The sequence below is a fragment of the Lithobates pipiens genome, unplaced genomic scaffold (genome assembly GCF_037356315.1).
Source record: "Lithobates pipiens isolate NorthernLeopardFrog02 unplaced genomic scaffold, aLitPip1_a1.2 Scaffold_27, whole genome shotgun sequence".
Classification (NCBI taxonomy): domain Eukaryota; kingdom Metazoa; phylum Chordata; class Amphibia; order Anura; family Ranidae; genus Lithobates; species Lithobates pipiens.
In genome coordinates, this window is record NW_027507788.1 from 205,565,429 (window position 1) to 205,578,434 (window position 13,006).

The following is a 13,006-nucleotide window of genomic DNA, read 5'->3' on the forward strand; positions in this document are numbered from 1 at the left end:
TTAAACTTTAATTGCCATTTTATAACCTGTGTGTGGCACCTTTTGTGTCTGCAACAAGGCCAAAAACATTCCAGGGTATGTAAACGTTTCATCAGGGCCATTTGGGAGATTTCTGTTATTATGATTTAAAAAAAATAAAAAATAAAAAATAAAATAAAAATAAACTATGCAATATTAAAGCGGGAGTCCACCGGGACTCCGCGTTTTTTTTTTTTTTTTTAAAGCCAGCAGCTACAAATACTGCAGCTGCTGACTTTTAAAATAGTGACACTTACCTGTCCAGCGCGCCCGCGATGTCGGCACCCGAAGCCGATCTCTATGTCGTCTGCTGCCGCCATCTTGGGTATGGGAATCAGGAAATGGAGCCTTTCGGCTTCATTTCCCGGTTCCCTACTGCGCATGCGCGAGCCGCGCTGCGCAATAAGGACGATCCCCACTGCCTCTGGGATCTGTGCGTTTCCCAGCAGGCAGCGGGGCACTTGCGGAAAGGGGCGGGCACTTGCGGAAAGGGGCGTAATCTACACCCCTTTCCGCAGAGAGCTATCCCGGAAGTGGGTGCAGAATACCTGTACTGTACAGGTATCTGCACCCCCCTCCCCCCTGAAAGGTGCCAATTGTGGCGCCGGAGGGGGGGAGGGTTCCGATGAGCGGAGGTCCACTTTAGGGTGGACCTCCGCTTTAAATGGCTTCATGTGATCACTATACTTAAATAAAAGAAGTTTTTTGGCATGGTCATATTTTCAATATTAAATGGCAAAATTTCACAATTTCTGCCAGGGTATGTAAACTTTTGAGCTCAACTGTCTATGTGCTTTTTTTAATGGAAACTTGTACAAGGGAAACACGGAGGCTACCAATGTTTATATTCTTCTGAAAATACTAGTTACCTGGCTGTAACTGAATTCAGTTCAGTCACTGAAAACAAGCAGGCAAATGTAAATGCAATGCAAAGTCTGAGCTTCTCGTCGCTACGATTTACTTTTCCTATTGGGGATTCAGAAAACTGAAGCCAATATATCAGTGTGACAGCAAGGGGAGTTTCCTATTCAAGAGGAAAGGACCGCAATGGCAGAGTAAATATGCTTCTCAATTCAGGTCTACTGTATGTACATTTTACAAGTTTCTAAAACAAATCAACACCAAAAGGTGAATGAATCAATAGGGGACAAAAAAAATAAAAAATGTTATTAAGCTGCAGGAATGGACTGGTAAACCGCAAAATATGACATGTTTGTGCATAGGTTTGGATAGGCTTAAAGTTACTTGTTTATAGGTCATTGTATAAAAAAATCTTTAGGGTTCTTTCATCTGTTACTGACTAAATTGGGAAAGTCAAGAGCCAAATCTTCATTTTTGCTGTCCACTATACTCATCACTACCTAAATTTATAAGTATTGCGCTACATGAACCCTGTGCGGCGTGCAGGCTACTGTTACCTTTGGACGGTGGAAGTTTCCATACTGCCAGTTTCTGCCATTCCTCTCCAAGGTGATACAACATATTCTGCTTCTGTACAGTCAGCTCTATTCCCAGAGATTTCAACACCTGCAGCTCAAAGCCTTTCCGAGACTTCAGTATCTTCAGACAACTCTGTGCCTACAGAGAACACCAATACTGGTCACTACAGGACTCTGGTCCATTCCAATGAGCAAAATACTCAACTAACGCTCTATTCACACTTGCATAACTCCAAAGTTGTGTAGACTTTAGAGTGCAACTTTGGATGGGTGTGACTTTGGCTTAGACCAGTGATAATGGACAACTGTTGCATTGTATAACATTCAAGTATGACGTTCATGCAACTTTTGAGGGTTAACATTGAAGTCAATGGTCCTCAAGTTGCATGAAATGCAGACAAAAATAGGATTTTTTTTATAACAGCTTACCTGTAAAATCCTTTTCTTGGAGTACATGATGGGACACAGAGCCTGAAGTCATTACTTAATGGCTTATACGCCACCTTCAGGTAATGGACACTTGTATACCCAATCCAGGAAGTTCCCTCCCTATATAACGACTCCTCCTTCCAGGAGCACATCAGTTTTTGTAGCAAAGCAATATACTTCAATCTCAAAAAAAGAGGGGAGGGACCTCTGTGTTCCATGATGTACTCCAAGAAAATAATTTTACAGTCAAGCTGTTATAAAAATCCTATTTTCTTTATCGTACATCATGGGACACAGAGCCTAAGGCCGCGTACACACGCGGGGACTGTTCGCCCAACTTTGTCCGTCAAACAGTTTCGGCAAACAGTCCGCTCAAAATTAGCATGGACGGACATGGCCACACACGACCAACGAACAGTTTGCTGAAACCGTGCGCGATGACGTGAACGGCACGTACGACGGGACGAAAAATACGACGTCCTATACACTGCATTATAACTTTCGGCGTGTTAAGCCTTTCTGAGCATGCGCGGAACTTAGTTTGTCGAACAAGCCTACACACGGGCGGACTGTTCGCTCAAACAAGGTTTCAGCGGACAGTTTTACGGAATTTCCGAAAAACCTTGTTCGTCAAACTGTCCGCTGAAAGCCCACACACGAGCGGACTGTCCGCCCAAACACTGTTCAGCGGACAAAGTTGGGCGAACAGTCTGCCCGTGTGTACGCGGCCTTAAGTATTTACTTAATGGGATGTCCCACAGCAATACTACTTGAGGGGAGGGAGACATAACCTGGAGGGTACCCCCAGACTTGAGGACCTATACTGCTGCCTGCAGCACACTGCGCCCGAAGGCAATATCCTCATACCGCCTTACATACAGCTGATAAAATTTTGTGAATGAATGTACTGAAGACCAAGTTGCAGCCTTACAGATCTGAGCTATGGAGGCTTGACGCACTGCCCAAGAAGCTTTAACCTCCCTGGTAGAGTGCGCCTCAACTTGAAAAGGGGAAAATCACACCCTTTAAATTTTAAGTCTGAATTATAAACTTGCCAAATCCACTTAGCGACAGTGGATTTCGACGCTGCCTGTCCTTTCTTAGGACCCTCTGGCAGAATAAATAAGAAACCAGTCTTACGAATCTGAGCAGTTGCCTTTAAATATAGATTTTCACTGCTCTCACCACATCAATACAATGTAGTGACTTTTCTTCTCTGGAACATGATTTTGGAATAAACTATGGCAGGACAATATCTTGGTTCAGATGAAAACCTGAAATCACTTTTGGGAAAAAGTCTGGATGAGGGCGTAACACCAATCTGTCCTCATGAAAAATCAAATATGGCTCTTTACAAGAAAGAGCAGCCAATTCCAAAACCCTCCTTGCTGAGGATATAGCAACCAAAAAATACCAACTTCCTTGTCAGAAGGACTAGGGGAATAGGTTGTATCGGTTCAAATGGCTGTTTTTATAACAGAGGCAAAATTAAGTTAAAGTCCCAAGGGTTCAAAGGAGGTTTGATTGGTAGATTAAGTCGCATCACCCCTTGCATAAAACCCCAGACTAAAGAATGGTTAGCAAGTGGTCTTTGAAATAAGACCAATAAAGCCCGCCGAGACTTGGCCTTTAATAGTACTAAAGGCCAATTTCATTTCTACCCCTAATTGTAGAAAGGCAAGAATTCTGCCTATGATAGATCTCCGAGGGTGCCAACCCTTGGATTCACACCAGAAAACATAAGCCCTCCAGACCCTTTAATATATAGTTCTGGAAGCTGGCTTCCTTGCATTAAACAGGGTAGAGATAACTGACCCAGAATGTGGGTTTCAATAACCAAGCCATTAAATTTAGAGACCGTAAGGTAGGATGGAATATCGGTTCCCGTGAGAGCACATCTGGCCATAGTGGGAGGGACCATGAGTCCTCCTCTGGCATCTTTACGATTTATGCATACCATGAGCTTCTGGGCCATGCTAGTGCTACCAGAATTCCTGCCTTTCTTTCCAGCATGATCCTGCAAAGAAGTCGAGGCAGCAACTGAATAGGGGGGAATGCATAGATCAGCGAGAACTGATCCCACGGGGTCCATCCATTCAGCATGCAAGTGGATCGCTTGTCCTGGACATAAAGTTGATTAACTTCATGTTGAATCTGGAAGATCTACGTTTGGAGTCCCCTATCTTTGGCAAACAACCCGAAAAATGTCAGGGTGAAGAGACCATTCCCCTGGGAATAACTGCTGGCCACTCAAGTAGTCCGCCTGCCAAATCTCTACTCCTGGAATGAAGACTGCGATAGGCATGGAACATACCTTTCTGCCCAAGTTAGAATATGTTTTACCTCTCTCTGCACTGAGAGATTCTTGGTGCCCCCTTGGTGACTGACATAGGCAACAGCTGTGGCATTGTCGGATTGGATCCTGAAAGGACAATCCCGTAACCTGAAAGTCTAGGCCTTTAGAGCCAGACGCATTGCCCGAATCTCTAGGATATTGATGGGCAAGGTTCTTTTGGCTCTTGACCACTGTCCCTGGACAGTTGTCTTTCCTAGTACTGCTCCCCAGCCTGAAAGGCTGGCATCTGTCGTTACCACTTTCCAGATAACTGGTCTGAAGGATTTTCCTTTCAGCAGATTCTGAGTTAGTAACCACCAACTGAGGCTTTCACACCTTTGGGGACAGGCGCATTGGCAAGTCAAAAGCTTGAATCGTTTTGTTCCAAGCGGACAGGATACTGTTTTGCAACAGTCTTGAATGGAACTGGGCATAGGAAACTGCTTCGAATGAAGCCACCATGATTCCTAGCAACCTCATCCAGAGGGAAATGGAGGGATCTCCCTTTGACCTGACCATCCATGCAACTCTCTTATAGAGTTGATCTTTGACTGAGGCATGAACACCGTTTCCTGGGCTGTGCCATCAGGGTTTACTTCCTCTTTAAGGACTAGCCTTGTTTTGAGATTTTGGTGTTTACATGTTTAAAACTTTTTTTTTTGCAATACTTTTTTCACACCGTATTTGTGCAGCGGTCTTACAAGCACACTTATTTTGGAAAAAATTCACTTTTACTTTTATATTAAGACAACAGTAAATGTTGGTCCAATTTTTTATTTATATTCTGAAAGATAATGTTACGCCAAGTAAATTGATACCCAACATGTCACGCTTCAAAATTGCGCCCGCTCGTGGAATGGCGTCAAACTTTTACCCTCAAAAATCTGCATATGACGTTTAAAAAAAAAAAAAAAAAAAAAATTCTACAGGTTGCATGATTTCTGTTACAGAGAAGGTCTAGGGTTAGAATTATTGCTGTTGCTCTACCGATTGCGGCGATACCTCACATGTGTGGTTTGACCACCGGTTTCATATGCGGGCGCTACTCACGTATGCGTTCGCTTCTGCACGCAAGCTCATCGGGACGGGGCGCTTTAACAAAAAAAACAAAAACATTTTTTTCTTATTTATTTTACTTGATTTAATTTAATTTAGGTCCTCTTAAATATGAGATTGGGGGCATCAAAAAGTTCTCAGATCTCATATTTGAGAAAGTCATTTGGAAAAAAAAAAAAAAAAAAAGACAGAAAATGACCAGTTACACTTACCGGTAACGTCTTTTCTAGGAAATCTTCCAGGACGGCACACCTGAGAGATGACTGGTCCACCTGACAGGAAACACAATCAACAACGAATTTAAAAGTCCCCACCCTTCCCTCAGACCCTCAGTTATGGTAAAGAAAATCCCACACCAGTGTCAGAGGGAACATTCTGTGAAGAATCAATATATCACACCAATAAAACAAGGGTAGGGAGTAGGCCTGCCGTCCTGGAAGATTTCCTAGAAAAGACGTTACCGGTAAGTGTAACTGGTCATTTTCTCCAGTCATCTTCCAGGACGGCACACCTGAGAGGATAAGCAAGAAGTTCAGGCCTACCTTTAGGGCGGGACAACCGCTTGTAGGACCTTCCTGCCAAATGCCAAATCCTGAGGGGACAACAGCTCCACTCTGTAGTGCCTCAGAAATGTTCTATGGCTCGTCCATGTTGCTGCTTTGCAGATCTGGTCGATTGAGGCGCCTGCCCTCTCTGCCCAGGAGGTCGCTAGGGATCTAGCTGAATGCGCCTTAAGGCGGGTTGGTACTGGTTTACCTGCCTGTCTATAAGCTATGGATATGGTCTGTCTAACCCATCTAGCTATCGTAGATTTAGATGCTTGAAGACCCTTTTTCTTCCCTGAAAAAGTGACCAATAAATGACTGGATCTCCTAAAGTCTTTCACCCTTTCTAAATAGACTAGGAGACAACGCCTGACATCTAAGAAATCTTTCTTCTTCCTTATTCTTAGGATTCTGGCAAAAGGACGGGAGAATAATCTCCTGTGTTCTGTGAAATAATGAAGCAACCTTTGGCAAATAAAGAGGATCCTGAGTGAGGATTACCCTATCCTCTAGGATGCGCAAAAACGGCTCTTTAATCGACAGAGCCTGTATATCACTCACCCTCCTGGCCGTAGTGATAGCCAGGAGGAAGGCCAACTTAAATGATAAAAGCTTAACCGAAATTTGAGCCACCGGCTCAAAAGGCCCCCTTGTTAGGGCATCTAATACCAGGGACAGATCCCCTGGAGGGCAACTGACCGACCTAACTGGAACTACCCTTTCCCTGGCCGATAAAAATCTTTTTATTAGCGGCTCCTGTCCTAGCTTCCTATCAAAAAACACGGACAGGGCTGCCACCTGGACCTTTAGGGTGCTAACTGCCAAACCCTGGTCCACCCCCTCCTGAAGAAAGTCTAGGATGGTGGGTATCATCTGGAGAGCCCCCTCCTTAGACTGTAACCAGTGGGAGAAGACTTTCCAGACCTTTGCATAAATTTTCTGGTGACGCCTTTCCTACTGAGGAGAAGAGTATCTATCACTTTTTCCGAACAGCCCCTGTCTCGGAGTATTTCCCTTTCAATAGCCATGCTGTCAGAGAGAGACGACCCGGGTCGGGGTGAGAGACTGGACCCTGACTGAGTAGGTCTCGTTGCACCGGCAGATGCAGTGGGGGAGCTATCGCGAGACTCTGAATGGTGGGAAACCAAACTCTCTTGGGCCACCAGGGTGCTATCAGTATCAGGACTGACCTTGAGTAGGTTAATTTTTGCAGGACTCTGGGAAGGAGCACCAATGGGGGAAAGGCATAAGCCAGTCTGAAATCCCATACTTGTACAAGAGCGTCTATCCCTTCTGCTTCTTGATCCTTGTAAAGGGAGAAAAACCTGACCTTGTCCCTCCTTGGTGGTTTAGGTATGCCACCGTGACCAGGTTGTCCGAGAGGACCTGAACCTCCCTGTCCTGCAGTTCCTCTCGGAAATAGTCTAGGGCTTTTCCTACTGCCAGAAGCTCCCTGAAATTGGAAGACTCCCTGGCTTGGCTGTGGTTCCAAGACCCCTGGGAATATCGGTTTCCCAGATGAGCCCCCCAACCCCAGGCGCTGGCGTCCGTGGTTACGACCAAAGGGTTTACCTGAGACCAGGGGCGACCATTCAACAAATTCTGTGGGTCGAGCCACCACCGCAGAGAACGAGATACCTCCTCTGTGATGGGCACTCTGTTCTCTAATGTTTCTCTTTTTCCTCCCCATGAGGCAAGTAGAAAAGACTGAAGCTCCCGAGAATGGAGTTGTGCCCAGGTTACTGCCGGAATGCAGGCCGTCATGAGGCCCAGCAATCTCATTATATATCTCAGAGAGGCTTCTCCTCTTTCGAGAAGGGTGACAACCGCATTCTGGACCTTCGTTACCTTTTCTGTTGGTAAGAATACCTTCTGTGCCTGCGAGTCTAACAGGTAGCCTAGGTATAACTTGGACTGAGATGGAGTCAGTGAGGACTTCTCCTGACTGACCATCCAGCCCAAGGTCTCCAGAGTTTCCAACACGATGTCTCTGTCTATTACTGCTTGCCTCTGATCGACACTGTAGATCAGCAAGTCGTCCAGGTAGGGTATTAACCTTATCCCCTGCAGGTGTAGGTATGCCACTACTTCGGCTAACACCTTTGTGAATATCCTCGGACTTGCCGCCAGCCCAAAGGGGAGAGCCCTGAACTGCCAGTGTTGTATCCTCTGCTGTATACAAACTGCGAAGCGTAGGTACTTCTGGTGTTCGGGAGCAATGGGTACGTGTAGATAAGCGTCTTTTAGGTCCAGGGTGACCATAAAGACTCCTCTCTGCAGATGCTTTCTTACTGAGTAGATACTCTCCATCCTGAACTTCTTGTGAAGCAGGTAACGGTTGAGTCTTCTCAAGTTTATTATCAACCGAAATTTTCCTGAGGGTTTTGGACCCACAAATACGTGTGAGTAAAAACCCTGGGTAAGCTGATTGGTTGGTACTGGAGTAATAACCCTTTGCTCTGCTAGCTCCTTTAGATTTTTCAGTAACCCTTCTGCCTTGGTTGGGTCCCTGGGAGGAAAAGTAACCAGAAATTCCTGTGGGGGATGGGTCTGAAATTCTAGTCTGTACCCCACTTCTAAAAGGTTTAGAATGTATGGACTCTGCGTGATCCTTTCCCACTGTGGAAGGAAATCGCGGAGTCTTGCGCCTACCTTTACGGTGGCGTCATTTGCCTTCTTTCTGAGAGGCTCCGGAGCTGGAGAAAAGAATTGTACTTTTTTCTTTTCCTTTCCCCAAGTTCCATTTTCTCCTTGGTTCAGTTTTCCCCTTATGATGAGACTTTGAATAGGGGCCTCGAAAAAATTTCTTACCCCTTTCTTTCTTGGGCCTTACAGGAAATTTCTTGCCCTTCTCCGTAGATCGGGACAAAACCTGATCTAGGCCTGAACCAAACAGCAAGGAACCCTCAAAGGGGATACCGCATAGGCGAGACTTGGAAGTAAAATCCCCATCCCAAGTCTTGACCCATAGAGCTCTCCTGGAAGAGTTCAAAAGTGCTGCTGCTTTAGCTGTGGTCCTAACAGTTTCTACAGCTGCATCTGCCACATATGCTACTGCTCGACTGATTACTTCCAGCGAGTCTACAATCTCTTTAGCCTCCTTACTGCGGGAAACATGATCCATTAATTTGCCAAGCCAGGTGTCAGCATTTCTGGCTACACAGGCGGAAGCTAGGGCAGGCGCCATTGCTGCCGCATTCGCCTCCCAGGCTCTTTTGAGTAAAGTTTCCGACTTTCTATCCATCTGATCCTGGATATTTCCGGAATCCTCAAAGGATAAGTCAGACCTCTTAGATACTTGTGCTAGGGCTGCATCCAAGCGAGGAGCCTTAAAAAAATTTTTCCTCCTCCTCATCTTTAAAGGGACACCTCCTTTTCCAAGCTTTCAGTTTGAGAAGCTTGCGTTCAGGTTCCTTCCATTCTCTAAGGATTATCTCCTTCAGAGACTGGTGGATGGGAAAGGTTCTGGTCTGTAACCTTCCTAGACCTCTATATACTCTATCTTGAGCTGAGACTTGAGCAGAGGGAACCTGAATATCTTCTGAGGCGTAAATGGCTTTTAATAAACCCTCCATGTCCTCACTCGGGAACAAAAATCCCCCAAGCTTAGCCTCCCCCTGGCTATCTTGGTCTGAATCTTCCTCTCCAGAACTACAATCTGGTACTTGGCCTTCCTCCACTTCAGATAATAGGGAGACTTGGCCCTGGGAACTTTCCGCATAAGATGTGGAAAGATTTTCCTGTAACTGAGGAGTCTCACTCTCTGACGGTACTTCCTGCAAACCCTTCACAAGGGTGGACTGAAAAGTTTGAAGGGTAGCCAACATTTCTGCTTGTAAGGCCCTACATTCCTTCACGACCTGAGCGGTCTCCCTGCCTGCGAGCTTGATGATACATCGATCGCAGAAAGGCTTGGAGTGGTCTTGTGCTAACTTAGCGTTACAGTAACCACAACGCCTGGACTTTGAAGTAACCTTCCCCTTAGACCTAGCAGCTGACCCCTGGGCAGAGCTTTCGGTCCCTGGGAATAGTCAAAAAATAGACAATTTTAGCTACACAAGTCCTAAAAGGGGCACAGGAGCTCTACCCCGAGAACCCTGCCCCTAAATAAAGTTGGATCACTCACCCCCAGTGGCGACCTCAACGACTGTCTGCTCAGACGGACCTTCCTCTTCCATGGCGATTTGCTGCCCTGCAGGATCGCTGGATCAGGTCTCGAGCATCCCCTTGTTGTCTTTTCCAAGTGCCAGGAAAGCGTCTTGCAGGACGAGGAGACTGGGTGTATTACAGCACACCCGTTCTGTTTGAAAAACCGCGCCGCTCGGCGCCATCTTTAAGGAGGTCCGTCGCCCAGAAATGACGCACGGCCTCTTCCGGTCCTGCGCACTGAGGCTGGAACGCACATCGGTGCGTCCAGCCATCTCAACTTCCGGAACTCGATACCCGGAAGTGACGCCCTTGGACTTCCGGACATGCGCTGTGGCGTTGGAACGCACGCCATCCGCGTCCGCATAAGGAAAGGCATCACCTCACCACTCCACCAACGAATGTGCAGGTAGGCCAATACAACAGGGGAATAGCCTACTGGGACAACTCCCCTGTCCCACGAGGCTCATACAAGGCTCCCTAAGGAGACCTTGAGTGAGGCATACCCCCCCAAGATTTCTCTTGGGGGTATACAAGGGAGCACCACAGACCCTGTCTGTTTAAGTCCCTAAAAGGAAAAAAGAACCTCACGAGAAAAAAACACGGGGTCCCAGACCCCAAGGAAAAAACTTTTTAGAAAGAAACTTGGTTTCGCTGTCATCCTGTGGGAAACACAATCAAGAACTGAGGGTCTGAGGGAAGGGTGGGGACTTTTAAATTCGTTGTTGATTGTGTTTCCTGTCAGGTGGACCAGTCATCTCTCAGGTGTGCCGTCCTGGAAGATGACTGGAGAAAAATGTGTGTTTAAGAAGTATGGGCAGAAGCAATGTTTTGACGTCACTTCCGCCCTGCTATGGTGCTATAGAGAGGGGGCCATCTTGCCCTCACTCGTCACCATACCCAGCAACACGAAGGACCCAATCGCTACCGACAGCTCCGGTAAGCGGCGGAGGGCTCCGGAGAGCAGCAGGGGCCCTCTCCTGCCGCCGATAGTGGTGATCTCGCCGTAAATCCGCTGCAGAGACCACCATTATCGTAAACAGAAAAAAAAATGGATACCTCAGTTGTGGCAGCAGCTTCTGCCATTACAGAGATATCCATCTTCAAACTGCCGACGTATATGTACATGAGCTGGTCAGTATAGTGGTTAAGCAAACAGGCATAAAACCACATGACTGGTTTGTGTATTTTAGGTCAGCCTGCACCATGATAGCTCTGCTGTTTGTCTCACAGTTTGCATAAATCATGGGCAAAAACCATGTTAAAAAGAAATAAAAAAACACACACATAAAAGACATGGACAGCTGATTTTCCTATCATGCTCAGCCTTGCACACTGGAGCATGAGAGGGTAATTGCAGAGAACATTGCAGTACAAGAAGAGGCTGCTACCCATTTGTGACACTCCAGTTAAAGTGGTACTAAAGTAGTCTTTAAAAAACAAAAATCAAACATGTCATACTTACCTGCTCTGGGCAGTGGTTTTCCACAGAGCAACCCCGATCCTCCTCTTCTCAGGTCCCTGACCGGCGCTCTTAGCCCCTCCCCCCTGCCCCAGAGCAAGCAGTATGTTATGGGGGCCCCCTAGCAGCCTTGTTCAAGAGCCACGGCTCTGCATATCTTTTTAAACACAGTGCCGCAGCATGAAGGGGAAAAAAAAAAAACCTTGAGCCTTTACAAACACATTAAATGTGGTTACAAAAGACTTCTAAAAATTGTGAAACTTTAGCAAAAGGTAATTTCCAGGATAATACTAGCAGATCACTGGCTGATTCAATAGTTACTTGGAATGGGTGTTTCGTCTAGAATTTAAAGCTCAATACCTTTTCTAGATGTCCAGCTGCAATAATGTAGCTCCGCTCAGACAATCTCAAGCTGTACTTCTCAATAGCAATATTAAACTGAAACAAAAATAGAATGAAATTAGACATGACAACTGCTTCAAAGTGCAAAATGTGACTCAGATTATGGACATTGAAGTGTTAAACCCAAATCATAGAAACTAGCATTATAGAGACATACTTGCATAGAAGGATTCTTTTAGAATTCATATTTCCACCTCCCCCTATTTAGCACGATTGTTTCATTTATAGTCCTTATACCACTTACATTTTGTGTGATGGTTCCCATTTCCAGTGCTGTGCATATAGAGCCACCACTACATGCACGCTCCCTCCTAAGGATTGCACTGTGGCATCCAGCCACTCTGTGCACCAACAGAAAGACTAGAAATGTATGGGGTTTGTGCCTCTCACCTGCTATTGACAGAGGGAGGAGAAATGAACAGAAAATGAATGAAAAGCTGCACATGCACACTATTAAAAAGGACAATAGCAAGTACTATTGACATGTGTTGTCTGACCATCGGCACTGTCTGGAGGGGAGTCTCCTGCAACTTTGGTTGGGGAGCACACAAAAAAGAAGAGAGAGGAGGAAGAGGGAGGAAGCAAGGAAGGAAGAGGGAGGAGGAAGAGGGAGGAAGCAAGGAAGGAAGGAAGGAAGAGGGAGGAGGAGGAGGGAGGAAGCAAGGAAGGAAGCAAGGAAGGAAGAGGGATTAAGCAAGGAAGGAAGAGGGAGGAAGCAAGGGAGGAAAAGGAAGGAAGAGGGAGGAAGCAAGGGAGGAAGAAAGGAAGGAAGGAAGGAAGGAAGGAAGGAAGGAAGGAAGGAAGGGGGAAGGAAGGGGGAAGGAAGGGGGAAGGAAGGGGGAAGGAAGAGGGAAGGGAAGGAGAAGGACGACAGAAAAGTAGACACGATTTCAATGCCTCTGTTGTGAATTATTAATTAAGATTTTGTATTCACTTGTACTACATCACAAATAGGGCACGGAGGAGTTCATATTCATGACTACTTGGGTTATGCTGCCTCAGTTTGTATCAAGCAGTGAGGAACACAGCAAGAGGGAAGGAGCTCTTTGTCCTCTGATGTACTCCAAGAAAAAGATTTTACAGCTATACCAAAAATCCTATTTTCTTAATCGTACATAACAGAAGTTCATATTCATGACTACTTGGGTTGTCCCAAACCACTGAATGCGATTCG

The 13,006-nt window shown here is 46.1% G+C and overlaps 1 protein-coding gene across 1 annotated transcript in view; it reads right to left on the reverse strand.

Moving 5' to 3' along the window:
* The window catches only part of ZW10 (zw10 kinetochore protein), an 82,587-nt gene that overhangs the window by 43,954 nt on the left and 25,627 nt on the right, over positions 1-13,006 (reverse strand). The window contains exons 4-5 of the mRNA XM_077458136.1: positions 11,791-11,868; positions 1,437-1,596 (exon numbers count right to left, since the gene is read on the reverse strand). Of these exons, the coding sequence (XP_077314262.1) occupies positions 1,437-1,596; positions 11,791-11,868 (238 nt within the window). The remainder of the gene's footprint in view (positions 1-1,436; positions 1,597-11,790; positions 11,869-13,006) is intronic.